The sequence below is a fragment of the Acanthochromis polyacanthus genome, chromosome 21, assembly GCF_021347895.1.
Source record: "Acanthochromis polyacanthus isolate Apoly-LR-REF ecotype Palm Island chromosome 21, KAUST_Apoly_ChrSc, whole genome shotgun sequence".
Lineage (NCBI taxonomy): Eukaryota > Metazoa > Chordata > Actinopteri > Pomacentridae > Acanthochromis > Acanthochromis polyacanthus.
In genome coordinates, this window is record NC_067133.1 from 13,087,995 (window position 1) to 13,110,031 (window position 22,037).

Genomic DNA, 22,037 nt, shown 5'->3' on the forward strand with positions numbered 1-22,037 from the left:
ATTCAGGTGAATCATGGATGACTGAGCAGAAACTGTTCTAAAAATTGGATGATTTGAGATGAAATGATCTTGAATATATTCTAGTTAATTTATGTGAAGAGTATTCTGATAATAAGCTCAAATCAAATATGATTTGTAGGAATTTGTTATGTCATATTAACTTCTTTTGTAAGTAAATTTTCAAGAAAACTTTATCGTCATCTGGTAATTGAACCTTTCCTCTTCAATCAGCGGCTCCCTAACGGACCGTCCTCCATCTTGGACGACGGCGACATCGACCGGCAGCGGGAGGGTGAGATCGAGCGCCAGAGGTCAGAACTGGGACAGCTGAAGGAGCGACTGGCCCTCATGTGCCGACAGGTAGGCGTTTCAGAGATGCTCTCACGGTCTGACGCTTTCATTAAAGCAAACTAAACAGATGCTCGTCCTTCCGTCAGGTCGGGGAGATCGAGGAGCAGCTGACGTCAGCCCGGCGGGAACTCGCCCGGTCAGAGGAGACCAACCAGAAGCTGCAGAGGGACGTGAAGGAGGTGAGGAGCTGTCGAGTTCATTCTGTTTAGGAAACATGCAACACAGTTTGCTATGGTAACAAAACCGTTTGCCGACTTGGCCACCGCAAACCAGCCTCGGCCCTGTCGCCATGGTGACTATGTCATCTGTGGAGCTGCAGGCGTTTTTTTTTTGTTTTTTTTTCTGTGTTTTTTTAATCAGCAGGCTGGATGCTGATTGAAAGGCCTGCAGAGCATTTTGGGACAAGAGGTGGTTGAGCCAGTTTACAGCTTCTTCTCACCCCTCTCCCCCGCCTCTTGTGCAACTCTATAAGCCTGAAATCTGTCAACAACAACAATTAACCACTCATTATCATTCTTCAGATAACAGCGGTTTAAGAGCCGTGAATTCCCTTAGAACAACACCTACTTGTAAACTTAACATTTGCCCTCTGCTGCTTTCCCCGTCTGCTCCTTTCTGTTTCACCATCTTTACTGTTTGTGTTCCCCCCCCTCCCCTTCCAGGCGCTCTGTCAAAGGGAAGACATGGAAGAGAGAATCACCACATTAGAACGCAGGTTTGTGTTTCCCTTTTTTTTTTTTTTTGCTTTCTTCCCTCCGTGAACTCCCAGTGATTCTTCCAAATGGTTTTCCCCTCAACCCTCCGTCTGTCTGCAGGTACCTGAGCGCCCAGAGGGAGGCGACGTCTCTCCACGACATAAAAGACAAACTGGAAAACGAGTTGGCCAGCAAGGAGTCCCTCTACAGACAGGTGGGAAACGACTCTTTCATCCCCGTGTGTGTCCGTGTTCCTGATTGGCAGCTTGGCCTCGTTCCATGTTGGCACACAGAGTGAGCCATCAGTTTTTTTCTGGTGGCTTTAATCATCTCTGCTGCCCTCGGCAATCTTCCCTCGTGCTCAGAGTTTCATCTCCACTCCCTGTCATCCTGCAGAGTGAAGAGAAGAACCGGCAGCTTCAGGAGCGTCTGGATGATGCCAAGCAGAAGCTGCAGCAAACCCTGCAGAGGGCCGAGACGCTGCCGGAGATCGAGGCCCAGCTGGCCCAGAGAGTGGCGGCACTCAACAAGGTGCGTCTCCATCAGCTGATCACGTCAACAAACCGAAACCACCAGCTGCAGCGTTCACTGACCTTTTCGTCCCCATTAGCAGTAATCTGTGCTTACCTGTGCTCAAACGCATCCTGTGCAGAAACACAATTGCAGGTGTAAGCATGAACACACATGCATGTGTGAGTCTCTGTGCATTCATGAGCGACTGAATCGAAACACAACACGTCAAGTGACAAATGAATATCAAATATTTCAACCAGGCTGTGCCAGCGGTTCATAAGCAAATGATGTGAGATGAAAGCCAGCTCGGATTCGCCGCTGTTTGATCCTCTGGCGCTCAACATGTCAAGAACTGTACGCCGCACGAATTCCTCACGACTGACTGATCTATTTATTTAATGTTAATTTGTGTAGAAACAAGTATGTTGCAGGAACTGATGCCACACACCGCAGCCTGCTAATTTGCGATGCTCGTCTCGTCCCGTTTTATTGCACTTCTTGTTAACTTACAGTAAACACAGTTTCCCCTCATGCCAACAAAGTTGCGCTCAAATCTCCTAAATGGCTTCAGTTTCTTGGTGCATGTTGAGGCAGGACTGCTGCCGTGGAAGCGTAAGATTAATGCTCTGTAAGAAACGGGCAAACAAACTTCCCCCGTTGCTCTGTGATCTGTACAGGCACGTAACTAATTGGTGGAGTCGGTCAACAAGCTGTTTCCTTTTGTGTTCGTTTGTATCGGCGCTCTAACCCTGCTTCCTCTGCATCAGGCGGAGGAGCGTCATGGCAACTTTGAGGAGCGACTGCGACAGATGGAGGCGCAACTGGAGGAGAAGAACCAGGAGCTCCAGAGGGTGAGTCACGCTCGCTTTCCGTCTCCCTGCCTTCATCCTTTTGTTGGGTTTTTGACGCCACACAAAGGCGCGCTGATTTTCTAAACCCTCTGTTTGACTGTTGCACATTCAGATCGAAATCTTTGTCTCCCCTCCTGGTTTCTCCCCCTCCCTCCGCTCCTAGGCGAGGCAGAGGGAGAGGATGAACGATGAACACAACAAGCGTCTCTCCGACACTGTGGACAAGCTGCTGTCGGAGTCCAACGAGAGGCTGCAGCTCCATCTGAAGGAGAGGATGGCGGCGCTGGAGGAAAAGGTGACCGAAGCAAAGCACCAACAGCTTCCTTTTCTTAAGCTGAACCTCATTAACTGCACTAAGATGTTCCACCCCCCAGAAATGAGACCATAAAAATCTTACCCTTAAGTTTAGATGAACTCCTGCTGTCAGGATTGAATCTTCTGCCCTGCAGCAGGTGACCAGTTTATACTTGAGGAAATTCTTGGAGTCAAATAAATTCACCAACATTAGATTATTTTGTGTCCTTTTTATTTGTAGAGCTCTTTATTGGGGCTCTTTACAGATGCAGAAATTCACCCAGTTGTAGAAAATGGAGTAAAACTTGGACAAAACATGTAGTTACAGCTTATTATTTTTAACCTACTTTCATTTGTGCACCTGATTGGCACTTTTTTCCCCCATTTTTTTTCTTTACTCTTTATTCCAGACAGCATTTTCTAAACAGTTAGCGTCACAAAGAGGGCAAATTTAACTGCAAAATGTTGTGATTGGGATTTCGCAACATAAAATCTAACTTCTGGAAGCGAAAACATAACGATTTAGTTCAAAATAGGCCCAAACCAGTGTGCTTTTCCTAAAAACATGTATAATAATGTGCCTTAGTTGCCCCTCTTTTTACTGCACAGCACAATAAAGTGCTTCCTAAAGGGTACAAGGTAGTTAAGTTGTTTGTTTTTTTTCCTGCTTGAAAATGTATTCCTTTGCGTCACTATGAATGCTTGCACAGCTACCTTAAACTCTAAACCGTCCAGCAGAATGTTGCAGCTTAAACATTTATTCCCAGGCTGCAGAATGCTTGTTACACACAAGTAAAATGAGAATAAAGTTGCATTAAATTGCACAGGTTAATTTTGCATTACAAATTCTTATCTTTTTTTAATTACTTGTGAACATGACAATGCAGAAACATGGAGCGTATTGCAAGAAAGAGTGAAACTGGAGCCTTGGAGTGACGCTTTTATCACATAGGGTCACATGTTTGTATGTACTTCAGTGATAATGTTGAGAAACTTCTGCAAATAAATCCCAAAGTCCCTCTTATTTAACATCAAAATAAGCAGCAGAACTCGCCCTTGCCTGTTGAAATCACAGCTAATTCCTGCAGAGTCTCCAACATAAGGCAGATATTTGCAAACATTTGCCTGCTTTGCCACCTCTGCAAGTACGAGCACACTTCAGTGAATAGAATAATGACAGCTGCTTTTTTTTCCTCCAATTTTCTTAGTCATAAAATATCCCACCATGTTGGTTTTAATGTTGCCAGATTCCAGACAATCCCTCCTACACAGTTATAAAAAGATATCTGCGGAAAGAATTTGTGTGAGATGCAAGTAAAAGTACAAGAATAGGATTATTTTTGCTAATATAAAGGTTGATATAAGAAACTTGCAAGCATTATCAGATCATGTGATGGAAGATTTGAATAGCCGAGACTAAGGAGAAAAAAAACAAGATCCAACATGTGAGGTGAAATTAAAGTCGTGGAATCACTCTGAAAAAAGCCCAGAGTTCATCAGGTTCAAGCAGCATTGCGTGCAGAGTTTGACAAGATGAGTTTCCTAACACGTCTCACTGTTATTTTACAATAAAAAAACTTCTCGTGGTCTCTCTGCAGAACGCTCTATCTGAGGAGCTGTCCAACATGAAGAAACTCCAGGATGATCTATTGGCAAACAAGGTGACCGCACCTCCAGGCTTCATTCCTCTCTGAAGGCAGCACACATATGCTCACTGTTCTTCACCCACTCTTGTGTTTTGGTTTTTTCTTCTTTTTCCATGTCCAGGACCAGCTGATAGCGGAGCTGGAGAGGATTCAGCTGGAGCTGGATCAGCTAAGAGCGAGGCCCGGGGGCTCCTATTCCAGGTCGGTGCCTTTTAGACATCGTGGAAGAGTCCGAGTCCCGCCGTTAGTCTGAGTCTGTGATGCAAGTGTTGCGTCTCTTATCTTGTCAGACGTTGTAGATAAGCCAGTGAACGTCGGAGGCGTTTAACACTGTCAGCGCTCACAGCTCAGGGATGAAACTGTGTTGATACGTGAACATGCTCGCTGCACAAACAGATGCAGGATCCAACGCTGCTAATTTAGCCTCCTGTACACCCGTTAATGGGAAAATGCTGCTCCGTTCGCCAGGTTTCCTCACAGACTTTGCTCTTTTTATTGCATTTACCATGTGACACAGATCTTTTTCATATTTCAAGTTGTTTCTCTGTCATATTTTTAATTTCCACATTTCTGGTTTGGCATTTTGTGCTGTTTAAATTCCTCTCCTTGTTTGCTACATGTGTGTTGTACCATCGTTCTGTAGTTGCCAACTTGTACACCTCACAGGGATAATTACCGTTTCATCTCGTCTCCAACCATCTGTCCTTTTATCTTGCAGTCGCTCTCTGCCAGGTAGCGCTCTGGAGTTGAGGTATTCCCATGGAGGCGGGTCCCTCCCAGCAGGCTCCACCACTCACCTGGATCCCTTCGGTAACGCTTCTGCTGGGGGCGTGGTCAGGCGAAGTCACCACGCCCGCTGGAGCTCCGCCCGCGAGGACTCCACCAAGGTGAGACGACAGCACCCCGCCAGTATTGGTCCATATTTTTCATTTTGTTGCAAAGAAATGTGTCTGAGTGATGCATGTTTAAAAGCTTTTGGACAACAGTGGAGCTCCAAATAAGATATATAAAATTTTGGATACACAGATTTATTATTTGTTTTCAGTTCAGCCAATATATTCCTGAAACCTTATATCACTATTAATATTACTGTTGGTTACAGCTGAGTCACTAATAGCTTCACGGTTTCGGTCAGAGGTGCAGATTCTTTATTTTTTTTTTACAGAATCTGTTTCTGTCTGTCTTTATGGATAATGTTTGTTGATTTCTTTTTTTTTTTTTAAATGGACACATGTAGAAGTCACGATTTTAAGTTTACTCTTGGTGCAGTTACACAAATCTGCATGTTTAGTTCAAGGAAACATTTCAAAGTAGAAAATCTGATGATTCTTTGGGTGTTTACAGTTTCTGTTCTCTGCTAAATGGTATAATAGTAATAATAGTTTGTTTTTAATAATAAGGGCACAATGCTTTTCATGTGTTTGGGGTTAGAGTTCAACAGGTCTGACTTCAACAAAGGTTTCTGTCGGAGAACATGGGATAGCACTTTCAGAAATGGATTTGCAGAGATTTGAAACTGATCGCTGTTATTAGTCAGTGCAGCTGTTTTTACCTAAGTTATGTTTATATTTTTCATTTTAAAGCACAGAAAGAGGTCTTCCACAATATTCATCTTTGGACTGTGCTCGATCTAATCATGTGTGACGTGCAGGTCTGTCAGAAAAATGAACCACATCCAAGCTTGAAATTCTGATATTGATTTAAAATCACCTTATTGTATATCTGTTAGAAATTTGCCAAAAATAAACAGTTTGCCTTAAATGGATCCTGTAAAGAGCGAAACAATTTGCTCTCCTCAGTACAACTTAGAAGTCCTGAGCGACTCAGCTGTGACTGAGAGTCATCTGACAAAAATTCGGGGATTTTTCGGATGAACTGCAGGCTGTGTTTACAGAGAGCAGAGAGGAGACGACAGGAGATGCGTCTGTCGGCCTCTACTTTGGTTTTATGCTCATCTGTGTAAACACAGCCTGCAGTTCAGCCATAAAGTCACTGATTTTGCCATGTGACTGTTTGTCACAGCTGATTCATTCATTACACCGACCACATCCTGTGAAAACCAAGAAAGCTGCGCCGAGAATCGCAGAATTTCTTGGTTTTCACACCATCTGGTGAGTGTAAACTGTTTATTTGTGGCAAATTTTCAGAGGAGAATAAAGGGATTCTGATGGAATGTCATGTTTTATATTTAAATATTTTTATTTTTTAATGTTTCTGACTGCTAAATTGTGAAGTTTTGAAGCTTGATTTTAAAGATAACATGCATTTTAACAACTTTAACCCTCTAAATTCTGGGGCTTTATAGAGCTGAGGGCATTAGAAATTCTTGGAACTTTATCGTTCACTACCAAAAAGTAATCGTTGCAAAAGTTAAACAGAATAATAAATGTTTATTAGGTGCATTTATTTGAAGCCTTGTGTTTACAGAAGTTATCTAACAAATAGAGAATTATGCATGATGAGGTGGTGAAAGCCGCCTTAAATTGCGATTAGTGTCCTCAGAGGAAACACGAACTAGTAGCTGCTGATGCTAAGCAGCTCTGTTGTTGAGCATGATTGCAAATTAGCACTAAACACAAAGTACATCTGAGGAAGAGAGGATGTGGTAAGTTTTGCAGGTATTTTTTAATGGATGGAAGTTGAAACCTTGATCTGAAATTGGAATCACACAGACTTGATGGGTTCATTTGTACAGAATTTTACAGCAGCTACAAGTTGTTAGGTCAGAGTGAAATCCCAAATCCACGCTGCTTATGCGCTAAAAACTAGCTGTCGTGTCAAAACAGGTGAATGATTAGCGACTGGGATCAGATGGTGACTTTGTTGTCTTTTCTTGGTCTGTGTGCAGTACCCAGACTGGGAGAGCGGGGCTCTGCTGGGGACTGGGTTCGAGCCGGGCATGGATGTGGGCTGCTCCGACGACGAGGACGACGGCGATCATCGCTTCGGCTCGGAGCTGCTGTCGCCCAGCGGACAGACTGACGTGCAGACCCTGGCCATCATGCTGCAGGAACAGCTGGAGGCCATCAATAAGGAGATCAAGTGAGGCGCTGAACAGCTGGGAGGGAGGGAGGGGATTCAGGGAAGTGCGAATGTGAGAAACACTTCCCTACATACTGCAGCCTGCTCCACTCCAACACCTAATGCAGCCTCAATAATAAACATATCAACACCTCTCGAACACTGCTGAAAGAAAAAGTGCTGCGCTGGAAGGTCTGATGGTGATAAATTATTAGAGTGTTGATGCCGAGGCATAAGACAGATAAGATAAGATGGAGCTTTAATAATCCCAAAAGAAGTTCTGGTGCCAAATTCTGGATATAAATGCAGTGCCCAACAGAAAAGCAATAAGAGTACGATACATTAGGAAAAATACAAAGAGTCAGGTACAGTAAGAGTAGAATAAAAAGTAAGAAGTAACACTGGCAATGATAGTGAAGTAGTAGTCATATAATGCATATTAATGAGATACTACACGTGAATTTGAAGTATTGAACATATAATAGAAATATTGCACATGATAGTGAAATACTGAGCCTGAAATTGAAATATTTCTCATGAAAAGCAAATATTGCACAATCATAAAGTATTGCATTTAAATTGAAATATTGCACATGGAATTGAAATCCCACATAGAAGTGAAATATTGGCTGTGACACTGAAAAGTTGCACATGGTAATTAAGTATTCCACATGCTAGCAAAACATTGCACACAATGATGGAATATTCCACATGAAAATGAACTTTTACAAATAAATACATTTTGCGGATGATATTGAAGCCTTGGACACGAAATTGAAAGATTGCGCTGGAAAATTCAAAATTGCACATAAAATTAAAATATTGCACATGATACTGACGCTGTTATTGCAACAAGCTATTGTGAAGAAATGCGAATTCTGTTGATTTTATTCTGTCAGGCAGTAGTTTTCAGCTGCAGCTGCTCGAGATGGAGGTAGTTTTTGCTACTTTATGTCTAATTAGGCGGCTTCGTTTAGTTACAAGATACACTACCGTGCAAATGTTTTGGGTCACCCAGACAATTTCATGTTTTCTGTTAAACCTCACACTTTTATCCATGTGCTAACATGATTGCTCCAGGCTTTTCTAATCATCAATTAGCCTTTCAACACCATTAGCTAACACAATGTAGCATTAGAACACAGGAGTGATGGTTGCTGGAAATGTTCCTCTGTACCCCTATGGAGATATTCCATTAATTCATACTCATTTACCACATTAGAAATGTCTAGACGTATTTCTGATTAATTTAACCATTCTTTGAAAAAAAAAAAAAAGCTTTTCATTCCAAAATAAGGACATTTCTAAGTAACCCCAAACTTTTGAACTGCATTGTAATTTTTTGCTCACTAGTGAACTATCAGGTGCTTCTACTTCTTTGAACCATAAAAAAAAGCAGCTAAAATTTGCTTAAATGCAGAACCTGACCTGGGTTACTGAGTTTACTAGCTTTACTGCAGGCCTGTTGGGTCAGACTGGATTACATGCTGCAGGTGAACCTAATAAACTGGTAACTCAGTATAAGTTCAGAGTTTGCTAATTGTCCTCTTCTGTGCTGTCTGAAGACGAGCGGGATTAATTCTGTTTCCCCGTTGACTCTCCATCGTTGCTCCACACAGCAGGTTTTGATGAAGTCGTAGTGAAATGATTAGCCCGTTATTGAAAACGTAACTTTGGTGATCTTCTCATCTTTAAACTATTTATTATCGCGAAAGATTCCAGATTGTCCGTGAGAGTTTTTGTCCGTCTTGTATCAGTTTGGAATGAAAAGCTTTGCAGGATTTATAAAAACACACAGACTGATTACATCATGATGGTTAGCGATGATTTAGACAGATTTCTATCACTGGCAGGTTGAAATGATTATCGGGAATATTACATGTCTGGAAATGTGCTTATTTGCCTTTTTGAAGAGAGGAGAGTAAGGAGACTCATACTTCTGAAGTCTGCATGAGAAATACACCGCCTGTCCAAAAAAAAGTCGCCACTTGGATTTAACTAAGCAAATAAGAGCCTTCCATTGGATAATTACTGCAGTGATGAATATGTTTCAGCTGCAACAACTTATTTAACCCTAGCTGATGCAGTGAGGAGCTTCTCATTTCCTAAACAACCATGTTGGAAGACACATCCTGTGGTCATGGAAAGGATGTTAATCTGTTTCTGTAGGGTCAAATTATTGGCCTACATCAAGCAAAGAAAACTACTAAGGAGATTTCTGAAACTACTAAAATCAGGTTAAGAACCACCCAATGCCTTTTTAAAACCTGAAGGATAATGGAGAACCATCATCTCTGAGGAACAAACTCTGAGATGATTGGAACAAATCAACAGTAAAATTCATGGCTCTGTTTAACTGTGAAAGTAAGAGCATTTCAACACGCACAGTGTAAAGGGATCTCAAGGGATTGGGACTAAACAGCTCTAAGAAAATTAGGCTAATCAGGAAAAAAGGCTTCAGTTTGCTAGGTAGCATAAAGATTGGACTCTGGAGCAAGAAAAGAAGGTCATGTGGTCTGAGTCCAGATTTACCCTGTTCCAAAGTGATGGATGCATTAAAGTAAGAAGAGAGGTGGATGAAGTGATGCATTTATGTCTAGTACCTACAAGCCTGTGGGGGTTAGGGTTATGATCTGGGGTCGGTCAGGTTCAGCAACGTTATGTTCCCAAAGAACGAGGTCAGCTGACTACCTGAATATAATGAATGACCAGGTGTTTCCATCAATGGAGTTTTTCTTCTTTGATGGTATGGGCATGTTCCAAGATGATGATGCATGGATTCATGGGGCTCACATTGTGAATGAGTGGTTCAGGAAGCATGAGACATCATTTTCACACATGGATTGACCTCCACAGAGTCCAGACCTCAGCCCCATTGAGAATCTTTGGGATGTGCTGGAGAAGACTTTGTGCAGTGGTCCAACTCTCCCATCATCAATATAAGATCTTGGTAGAAAATTAATGCATCTCTGGACAGAAATAAATGCTGTGACATTGCAGAAGCTTTTTTGAAACGGTGCCACAGTGAACGTGTGTCGTTCTCAGAGCTAAATGCGGTCCAATAAAACATTAGAGTGTGCAACTTTTGTTTTGGACGGGCAGTCTATAATAACCAGAAACTTTGAACCATGAAGAAGTGGAACAGACTGACTTGGTTCTGACCAGAGGCAGAATAAAGACTATTGTTTTTTTTTTTTTTTTTTAATGGAATAAAAAAACAGAATTTAACACTAGTCACCATTAGAGGTGCTTGTAGGCTGATTTTATTCGTCTCCTTTGGATAGAACCAGTCCAGTCTTTATGCTTTAAGCTGCTGTCTGTAGATGTGTATTTACTGTACAGATGTGAGTGTGTATTCAAGCTGAACAACAACTGGTAACTTACTATCAGTCTGTATGACAATCATGTCTGGTATTCAGCAGTTTTGCGATTGCTATTTTTTAAATGATTCCTGATAAAATTTGTTGCATTTCAATTGGGTCATTTTGGCTGTAATGCGGCTGTTTTCTATCTGTAGTCAACACTTAATGGTGTTAAGAAATATCCCGCCCACAATGCTATCTGATAGGTCACAAGTCTCGACTCATGTTTCTTCTCACTGTGAGCTCAATATAAAACCCTGCACCTCTTTTTCAACAGCACAACCATGACTAGAAGCAGAAGGAAGTCTCGCGTGTCCTCTGTATAGCACAGTTACTACGCCATGAAGTATAAAATAGGGAAAAAACTAAAACTTAATTTCTTTGATTTTTCCTTTAAAAGCCATGTGCAGCATTTTTCTAAGTCCTCACAGCTGCTACCAATACTGAAAAAAAGAATAAATGACTGTATATACAATAGATATTTTACTACTTTGATGTTTGATTTGTTTCCGTACTTGTGTCTTATCGGCTTGCAGTTCAAAACTGAATTTTTTGTCATGTGACTGTTGGTGTAGATGAGTCACAAACAGCGTCCCAGTTTCAGTAAGGAGTGCAGAATTGGTACAGTCTAAGTGGTTGGTTTTGGGCATTTTTTTTTTAAACAAAACAGATAGAATAAAGTGATTTAATGAAATACTGTGATATTAAGCTTGGTGCAGAACTGTAAATTGGACAGGATTAGTTCAGGAACTGGTGGAAAGTTGAAAATCCATGATTCTTTGTTGCTTCATGCTCTGCTGAATTGTGTAATTCTGGCAGTTTTTCAAAGACAACATGGCTTTCAAACCTGTCCAGAGATTTTGTAGTTAGGAGGCTTATATTGGTAGGACCTGAATGAATGAATGAATTAATTTTAACTTTGAGTTTAGACTTTACAGCTCTATATCCATTACAAATATTGGTAATCGGAATCCTTTTTACTAATCATTGATATTAACCCACGTGTCGTACTGCAGGTCAAATTGACCCGTTTTAAAGCTGGTTAAAAGGCGGTCCAATAACCATATCCTTGCAGCCAATAAACATTTTATTAACAACATGATCACAAATACTCTGGTGTATAAGTCTTTGAAAATAAATCTATCAAATCCGCTTTTTTCCTCGCTCTTCCTGACCGACAAAAAAAAAAAAAATTTTCACAGTGAAACTTCTGATGTCCACATTTTCAACATTTCTGGGAAATCTTTGAACATTTTTTGGTGGAATTTTTTTTTTTTTTAAATGTTCCTAAAGAGATTATTAGACGTTTTATATTATTTATTTCAGTTTTTTTAAAGATATTTCTTAGATATTTTAGAAGATTTTTATAATTTAAAAAAAATATATGTAGAAGAACATTCTTCCCACATTCGGTGGATTTTTTAAAGAATAAAGCTTTTAAGGGAACTTTTTAAGGAATTATTGGAATATTCTTCCTAAAGGTTTTGCAAATTTTCAGAAATTAGTTTTTTTTTTTTTTTTTTTTTTTTTTTGGCTGAATTTTTGGATTTTTTTTCCAGACAAGGAAACAATATTTTTCGGTGCCTGTAAATGAGGACAACAGCAGGGTAAATGAATAGTGTGGGTTAAGCCCTAATTCCTTTACGTCTGTCCCGATTTGTTCGAACTTGAACGACATGTTAGCGAAACGTTTTCTCTTCCCTCCAGATTGATCCAGGAGGAGAAGGAGAACACGGAGTTGCGGGCCGAGGAGATCGAGAGTCGGGTCAGCGTGGCGTTGGACAGCCCACCCATCCCTCCGTCCTCCCTGGGCAGAGACAGCACAGGACGAGGCTTCATCCCCTCGTCCATCACTTCCTCCACCCTGGCCTCCCCCTCACCCCCAGCTCCGGACACTCCACCCCCCGCCTGCCTCACTCTCCGGCCCGGGAGACCGACAGACAGGTAAGGAACGTGGACATGAACTGTTCTGGTTCGTGTTGACCCGTTTATCTCACCTCCCTGTATATGCAAATGGCTCCTCCACACAGTGAGTCATGTAAACAAAGCATAAGTGAATCGTGCAGTCGGGTCGGAGAAGGTTAGTTGATCTCCAGCAGCGCGTTAGATTAGGAAAGACTGACTCCAGTAAGTCGTAGAGCGGTGTGAAAATTCCAGTATTTCAGAAATGGGTGGATGGATTACAAGAAATGATGCAATAAACAGGAAGCAAACTGTCAGAGTGATTTAAAGGCGTTAATACTGATGTGGGAGTTTACGGTCAAATGGTTCCAGCTAAAGAATCCACACATAAACACAGTTTATGATTACTACCAGGTTAGTCATGGAGCTGGAAAAACAGGAAACCGTCACCTGCAGATGACATAAAAGTGGCAGAGGTGATTTGTTTTTTTCCCTCCAATATGCCAGAAGACACATTGTGAGGGAAATGTATTGATAGCAACCTCAAAAACACGGATTAGGATATCTGGTTTCATACATTTCCAAAGAAAACAATCCTGTCAGGTGGCACTGTGGGACTTTCTGTATTCTCCTTCTTCAGAATCGGTTTCCAGTTTGAGCATGTTTGGCTGAATTACTCCAAAATTAAATTTTTTGTCAGTGTAGTGTAGTTTTACAGTGTTTGAGCAGAGCAGTAGGTTACCTGACAGATTTTAAGTGTAATTTTTTTTTAACCATTTCTGCGATTTTACAGATTTTCCCTGTTTTAAGTTACAGATAATAATTCGTAAAATCACATTGAAAAAAAATCATTAATTTACTTGTTAGTTGTTAACAATCTGACTAAAATAACATCCACACCAAGAATCTGTGTTTTTATAAATTTGCTGTTTTATGTTTAACCATAAAATTTCACTATTTTTACACTGTTTGAATAAGAAAAATATTATTTTAACAATATTTGCCATTATTAGAAAGAAAATGTATGTATCTTAAGGACTGGAAAAATATATTTTTTTTAACGTACTTTACAAATTATCCCTGTTTTGTTAAATGACAGCTAATATCTAGTTAAATAAAAATAAAAAAAAACACCTCAAACGCAGGCTACAACAGAAGCTAACTGGGTGACAGATGAGTGACCAAAAATTATTTAGAAAAAAGCAAAATTAGACATTTTAATATTAGATTTATGTAAGTTGAAACGGACTGTTTTCTATGAGTGGAGCATCTTAAACATCAATATCACAGTCGATTGCATTCATGTAACTGTTGGAAATTAAAATCATGATTAATATTTGATCAATCATGCAGAAATATAATATTGCCATTATTTTTGTCATGTTGGAGATTAAACAAATGGTTAGTTACATGAAATAATAGTGCCTCAATCAGGATAATATGCTGCTAAGTTTGCCCCCTTACATTTAAAACCCAAGAAAGTGAAATTTGTAGCTTGTGTCTGACTCTGAGCTCCTGTATGTTGCTAGAAATAGTGTTTTTCATCTCTTGTAATTATAAGGTTTTCATTTCACATTTCAGAACAGCAAAGAGGATGATCGGTCCCTCGCTCTTCTCGACTCTACGCCTCCTCCCACTCCTCGCGCGCTGCGATTGGACAGGATGACCCTCACCCATCCAGGAGCGATGCTCGACGACCCTCGAGAGTTTCGCAGGTGAGTTTGCAATTTGTGCATCTAAGTTTTTTGAGTCTGACTGCGAAGACTATATGCACCCCCGTATGGTAGTGAGCCACATTCTGTGCCCATTTTCCTCTAAATAGAACCGTGTTTTACCAATTTAACACCATACTGTATTAAAGGAGACTTTAAACTCGCAATAGAGACCAAAAACTCCATATTTACAGAGGTAGCATGTCAAGTGAGAGGTCGGTAATTTTCTCATAAACTTCTATACGATCTGATCTGTTTTTGCAATCAGTGGAGTCGCCCCCTGCTGGCTGTTAGAAAGAATGCATGTTTTGTCTTCAGTTTTCAGGCCTAAAGCTTACGGCCATCTTTAGGTCTATCACATGCACTGCTTTTGGTGATTTCCTTTGTCTCCTCCAGTCTCTCGGCAGATGGCAGCAGCTCCAACAGCAGCCAAGATTCTCTCCACAAGTCCAGTAAGAAGAAAAGCATCAAGTCTTCCATCGGTCGGCTTTTTGGGAAGAAGGAGAAGGGAAGGATGGGCCAGCCCGGTCGGGATGGATCTGCTTCTCTGGGTAAGCAGATGGAGGATGGGGGAGGGATGACACTGAGCGTGTATGAGTAATCCACACTGTCAATATGTGCATTTAAACACGTTTGAACCGCAGCGATTCAGTCTATTATTTCCTATGTCTGTAGTTTATTGGACCTCGCTGTGTCTCTTCCAGCATCTACACCCTCTGAAGATCTGGCCTCTGGAGACCCGATGGGGATGAACAAGACGGGAACTTTGGGTCCAGCTGATAAAGATCGCCGCAGCAAGAAGAAGTCAGTGAACCGCCTTTTACATATTTTGATGTCGTACTTGAATTTCGCCAAATACACGTCTGTAACGGTTTCTCTACTCATCAGGCATGAGCTGCTGGAGGAAGCATGTCGCCAAGGACTTCCCTTTGCATCCTGGGACGGACCTACTGTTGTATCCTGGTTGGAGGTACGAGATCAAAGTGAACCATCTGGCCTAGATATTTTACTGCTTTGATTTGAAATTTGTTTCCATACTTGTCTCCTGTCTGCTCTGTGTAAACACTGCCTGCAGCCATAAAGTGTCTGATTTTTGTTGTCACGACTGTTGATCACATTTTAGTCACTAATAGCTTCACAGTTGCACCAAGAAGTGCAGAATTTTTTGTTTTTAACAGAATCGAGTCAGAGCAAACTGCATATTTTAAACATTTTTTTAAAATGAGACTTGCAAAGTAAAGTGATTTTGATTAAATATTCAGTTTTTTAGCTTAGGTTTGGTTGTTTTCTACAGAAAGGTCACTCGTGGTTAGTTCAAGGTCCGTTTGAAGGTTGAAAATCCAATGATTCTTCCCGTTTTGTAAAGTTCCCTGTTATGAAAAATGCCGTAATTTTGGCGATTAAAAGAAATAATGTACCGTTAACCCTCGTGTCGTCCAGCGGGTCAAAATTGACCTGTTTTAAAGTTTGAAAATGTGGAAAAAATATATTTTCACAGTGAAAGTTCTGATGTCCACATTTTCAACATTTTTGGGAAATCTTTGAACATTCTTTGGTGGAAAATCTTTTTTAAAAAATATTTCTTTAAAAACATTCACAAAAAAATCAACCAAAATTCAGAGAATTTTGCTGGATTTTGGTTCATTTTTTTGTGAATGTTCTTAAAGAAAATATCTGATGTTTTGCTAAATATATGTAATCACTTTAGATATTTTTAGGATTTTTTTGGAAGATTTTTAATCATTTTTTGCAAATATTTACAAGAATTTTTTGCCAAATTTGGGGAATTTTTTAAAAATGAAACTTTTAAGGGAAGTTTTTAAGGAATTATTGGAATTTTTTTCCTGAAAGTTTTGCAAATTTTCAGAAATTTTGTGAATTTCTTTTGCTGAATTTTTGGATTTTTCTCAGACAAGGAATCCATTTTTTTTGGTGCCTGTAAATGAAGACAACAGGAGGGTTAAAGCCCAGTGGTGGATTTTGGAGTACAGCGTGTTAACAAAATCTTGGATCTAAGTTGCATTTTTACCTCAGATCTTTTCCGTTATTTAACGTGTCGCTCGTCTCCTTCCAGCTGTGGGTGGGAATGCCGGCCTGGTACGTCGCCGCCTGCCGTGCCAACGTGAAGAGCGGCGCCATCATGGCCAACCTGTCCGACACGGAGATCCAGCGGGAGATCGGCATCAGCAACCCGCTGCACCGCCTCAAACTGCGTCTGGCCATCCAGGAGATGGTGTCGCTCACTAGCCCATCAGCTCCGGCCAGCACTCGATCTGTGAGCCTCTCACATTTAACTTCAGACTGTTCTCATGCTATTCCAAAATCCCAGTCTAGACAGCTTCCCTATAGGATTAAAGGTAAAGAAGCCTAATTGGAGCATGCTAAGACCTTAAACACCTTCATATGTCGATTCATGCATTCATTAAGGCGTTCATACTCATACACTCGTGTTATTATTCTCTTTTTGCTGAGAATATGCAAACGCTGCAGCGCTGTCGAGCCAGATGTTTATCGTTTTGGCCCAAATGTTAATCATCACTGCTGGGAAATTAGCCACAGAAGCTCGTCACAGGATGCAGAAATGAAAATAATTGACGGTGTGCGATATCAGAAAGGGATTATGTAAAATCAAAGGCAGATTGTGTTAAGCGCAGGGATTAAACTGAGCTGGAGCCCACCGGAGCTGAACTCAGCCTCCTCCGGTGTCACAACATGTAACTCTGCTTTCGGATTCTGCTGTTGTGATCTGATGGTTTTCTACACAGTATATAAAGTTTGTAGGGTGAAATCTTTGGGAACTAAGCAGTCAGATCTGTTCATACATTTTTATTTTTAGCTACAGTCCAAATATCGTTTTGTCTGGAGAATCACAGCAGGTTTTCTGCTGTATAAAGTGGACTGTTACAGAGAGTTTATAGTTTTTCTGCTTGGATGCAATAATATTTGCAGGAAAGCAAGCACAGAACTTATCTGATCACTGAAGGAAGTAAAAAATATGTTGATAGATGGTTTAACGAAAACACTTAATGTAAATTACCGAAAGGTATAGAAAAGACACACTTAAAATAAAACAAAAACTGAGAATGTTTTAGCTTCTCTCTTTTGGTATTTTGACAATTTATTTAGAATTAATAATGTAATTAAATTTCAACAGTACAATGGGGGCGAATGAATTTAAATTTTTTCCTGCAAAAAATATTTTTTTTGTAGCTCTGGACAACAAACTTCTACCAAGACAGTTTTTTACTAAAGTTCAGTTTAAACCCTCTGAACTCCTGCACCTCTGTGGGAACAGTATAACCACAACTAGAGGTAGAAAGACCTCAGAAATGTCCTCTGCCATATGACAAAGTTATACTGCCATGATTCATTGAACAAAATCCGAAGTTTAAATTCTTTTATTTATTTCCCAAAAATGGAAAAACCTGGAATCAAAATGTACAATGTTGTTCTAATGCCTGCAGGTGTTTACAGTACTGGGAAAAAAGGGGGCTCCACATGCTACAGATGTTTCACTATTTACATTTTAAATTAGTTTTCATACTTGTCTCCCATCTGCTCTGTGGAAACACAGCTTGCAGTTCCTTCAAAAACGTTCAGCATTTTCTTTTGGTTGCATCGGATTCACTCATAACTCCACAGATACAATGGGGAGCACAGAATTTTTTTGTTTTATGCAGAATTTGATTCTTGAAAATGGTGTATTTTTGTCAAATTTTAAAAATAGACACGTTAAATAAAGTGATTACGAAGAAATGTCAGCTTTTTACGCTTAGATTTGTAGATGAGTAGTTTGAGGACAGTTAGACATCTGAAAAGTTGACAATTCTTTCAGTTTTTCCAATTTCTGGCTCAGACAAATTGTACAATTTCTGCCTTTTCTTTCTCCTTACGGACAACATGCCCTCCACCAGCAGGTTTTGGGGTTCAGAGGGTTAACACCTGGTTAAACAGATTATAGAAAAATTAAAGATGGTAACAGTGTGGTACAGCAGGAGTGTAAATTACTAAGAAAAAACAGAAAACAGATGCAGGAAAATATAAAATGCAAAACAAAAAGGCATGAAGCATATTGTGCATGCAATAAAAGAGAACATTATAAAATATGAATGAAATAAACTGCACTACAACAATAGAGTTTGCCTGGAAATGAGATCTGGCACAAAGGACTGACTTTTCTTGTGTTTTTTCAAAAGACAAACCAGATGTTGAAACATGTCGTTAAAGCGTTGCACGCACACACTTTTTATTGTCTGTTCCAGGGACGATAAAGTCACAAATATCTGACTGAACACGTTGGGATCAAACGCCAGGTTCTGGTTTGCCTCGGCGTTTCCAGCCCCGCTCCCGATGACGTTTGTTTATGTACAGTAGGAATCAGTCCTGCTCAGCAGATTTATTAGTTATCAGTTCACGCAAACCTTTTGTTCATCGACATCTCCATGGCGATGGGAAAGCAGTCTGCTGTTGTGATTGGCTGGTGTCACTTGATGTGGCTTTTTTGGCAAAATTAACAAGGGCTGAGTCGGCGCTCGAGGCAGCAAAAGCAGTGTGTTGTGTTATTTTAGGGTTTTATCTCACAGCTTCTCTTCTTCTCCCTCTTCTTCAGTCGACCAGTAACGTTTGGATGACCCACGCTGAGATGGAGTCCCTGAACGCAGCCACCAAGCCTCCGGTTAGTGCCCAGCTGCCCCGTCTCCGTCTGACAAACCCCCCGTTTTGATTATTTTACTTGAACAGTTTCGTCTGGTCTGAATCACGTTGATGAGTCTCTCCCCTTCCTCCTCCTCTTCCTCCTCTTCTTCTCTGTTTTTTCTTTTCGTCTCTGTGTCGTGGCCCAGGCCATAGTGTCGAGCACCTTCTTCTCTCCCCGTGTTTGCCGTTTCGGTGTGAACTGCTTCCAACTAATTACCCGTTCACTAACACACTGTTCCTCCGTTTTGTCCTCTTTTCCTGCTGCTGCTGTCGCTGCTTCTCCTCCATCCTCCATCCATCCATCCACCCTGCCTCCCTCCTCACCACCTCCACATCCTCCTCCTCCTCCTCCTCCTCTCTCTCTCTGTCTCTTCTCTCGCCGCTGCAGAGCTGAAGGAGTTCAGCTGGGATCAGGTGAGGATCAACCGCACCTTTTTTTTTTTTTCCCTCTTCTTTCTCAAAGTGAGAATTACCGCAACATATTTGTCAGTGACTTTCATCTTGTGGCGACTGCGGTGAGTCATGACTCGCACCAGCGTCAGAGATGAAGCCAAGCGTGAATCAGCGTTGATCATCTGCGGTTGTCGTCCCCCTCCAGATACTGGCCTACGGCGATATGAATCATGAGTGGGTTGGGCAACGACTGGCTGCCCAGCCTGGGCCTGCCACAGTATCGCAGCTACTTCATGGAGTCCCTGGTGGACGCCCGCATGCTGGACCACCTGACCAAGAAGGAGCTGAGAGGACAGCTCAAGATGGTGGACAGCTTCCACAGGTAGAGACAGGACTCGCGTGTTGTCGTGTCTCGTGGTTGCGCTCATTCCTCACCGATGACTCTTTGTGTGGCGACAATCTGAAGGTGTGAAAACACAGCTCAGGTGTGTGTGTCTCCAGGCTTCGCTCTCTAAAGCCTCACAAAGGGTCAAAGGTGCTGGATTGTTAGTGCTTTCTGTGTGAGAGTGGAGACGCGTCCTCGGTTAACCTCTCTGGCTCTTCGACCTCTCCCAGGGTCAGTTGCATTATGGCATCATGTGCCTGAAGCGCCTGAACTACGATCGTAAGGAGCTGGAGAGGCGGCGAGAGGAGAGCGTCCACCAGAACAAAGGTGACCTGCTGCTTCTCTGCCGTTATCCCATCATGGATGGTTTCTGTAAAACCGACTAATTGTTCCGTTCATGCAGCACCGTTGTCTTCTTCAAAGCATATCTCACTCACTCACTCACCTTCTACAGTATTCCTGCATTTTACTGACACTATTTATTTTTATTAGTTGTGTTGTTTATTGCGTCATGCACACCAAAAATACACTTACATGTATCAGACATAAACATAATTTATTAACATTAAATAATACGACAGATTTTGCTTTTAAATTGTATTTATCCCAAAAAGGCAGAGCAAAAGCGTTTCAATAATGGCCAGATTTTTAACATTTTGCCATGTTAATATTCGGGTTTTTTGATATTTTGGTGTGAAGATATTTCATTTTGATGTTTTTGTGTATTCACATTCAGGGTTTTGAGATTTGACTGTGTTAATTCCCAAGTTTTTGACATTTGGTGCATTAGTATCAAGGTATTTTACTTTTGGTGCATTTATATTCAGGTGTTTGATATTTTGGTACAGTAATGTCCATTATTTTTTTACATTTTACTGCCTTAATATTCAGGTTTATAATGTTTTAGTGCATTAATATCAAGGATTTTGATAATTCGTTAGCTTAATGTTTTTGTTGGGTTTTTTTTTTTACATTTTGTCATATCAGTACTTTTTTTTTTTTTTTTTTTTTTGCATTTTTGTGCGTTTGTATGTAGATTTTTTTAGATTTTGGTACATTAATATTTAGGCTTTTGACATTTTGGTGCATTGATATCAAGATTTTCCAAGATTTGCAGTGTTAAAGTTCATGGTTTTGACATTTTGATACGATGTTTTTTGAAATTTTTTTTCAACAAAGCTCAAGTTGCTAATACGATTTTCCCTCCTAAATGACTGATTAGAAATTAGAGACCATTTACTAACAAATATTCTGATTGAATTTCAGCGTAAATCTGACCTAAGTCATACAAAGAACTTTTCTCTTTAGAGAGACCATTTAAACTTAACTTCTTAATGCTCTGTACATAGGATTATATCATCTGCATAGAGTTGTATAAATCATCTACTTAACCCTTTGATGCACAACATGGGTCAAGGATACGCATTTTTCACTGAACATGGGTCACTTTTGACCCATGTTGTGCATAAAAGGGTTCATTTACAAGATAGCAATCTGAAAATGAATTCATGAAATACAGTGTAAATAAACAGTTTTTGGCACGTTATTACATTATTAGGTTACAAAATCTTTAAAGCTAGGGCAGACATATAACTATTAAATGATGTCCTTTCTTACATCTGCTTAAGCCTCATAAAATTAGAAACACTTAATAATGTCAAACTAAATACACATTTCCTTTGATTTCTTCTGTTTCCCACCTTCCTGGGAGATGATTGGACCACCCATCGGTTAGAGTTTTTTCCCCCTCAGCCTGCTTAGTGGAGATTATAAGACACAGCCGTCTATTTGGCTGGTTAATGATTACACAAATGTCATCAAGTTCAGTCATTAAACCAACGTAAATCTCGTTCCCTCCCTCCGCTGAGCTCTGAGATACACATGTTGTGCATTTACAGTCCATCTTGGCTTCATCTGCGAAAGAGTTATACAGCTGAGGAGAACCTAAGAGGTCTAGCTTGTCTTCCAAGTTTAGCCTGTTTTGTCCAAGTGCAGAAAATAAATCACTGATAAGTATTTAACAACTCAGCTCAGTTTAATTGTCCAGAAGTGACCACAATATTTAAAAAAAAAAAAAAAGCTGATAAAAGCAGATGGATGTCTCCCCTTCTTTCCTTCACCTTCTCCTCTTTTTCCCTCCCAGATGTGATGGTTGGGTCCAACGAACGTGTCATGTGCTGGGTGCAGACGATCGGTCTGAAGGAATACGCCGACAAC

The 22,037-nt window shown here is 40.6% G+C and overlaps 1 protein-coding gene across 1 annotated transcript in view; it reads left to right on the plus strand.

The window, feature by feature from the left end:
- Nucleotides 1-22,037, plus strand: part of ppfia3 (PTPRF interacting protein alpha 3) — a 39,764-nt gene that overhangs the window by 14,209 nt on the left and 3,518 nt on the right. Inside the window, 24 exon segments of the mRNA XM_051941259.1 lie at nt 232-360; nt 438-530; nt 1,014-1,066; nt 1,167-1,260; nt 1,443-1,577; nt 2,327-2,410; nt 2,574-2,705; nt 4,303-4,365; nt 4,472-4,551; nt 5,069-5,237; nt 7,199-7,392; nt 12,441-12,616; nt 12,619-12,677; nt 14,217-14,350; nt 14,744-14,898; nt 15,052-15,151; nt 15,236-15,317; nt 16,422-16,622; nt 18,957-19,026; nt 19,431-19,456; nt 19,641-19,676; nt 19,678-19,842; nt 20,057-20,147; nt 21,964-22,035. Of these exon segments, the coding sequence (XP_051797219.1) occupies nt 232-360; nt 438-530; nt 1,014-1,066; nt 1,167-1,260; nt 1,443-1,577; nt 2,327-2,410; nt 2,574-2,705; nt 4,303-4,365; nt 4,472-4,551; nt 5,069-5,237; nt 7,199-7,392; nt 12,441-12,616; nt 12,619-12,677; nt 14,217-14,350; nt 14,744-14,898; nt 15,052-15,151; nt 15,236-15,317; nt 16,422-16,622; nt 18,957-19,026; nt 19,431-19,456; nt 19,641-19,676; nt 19,678-19,842; nt 20,057-20,147; nt 21,964-22,035 (2,593 nt within the window).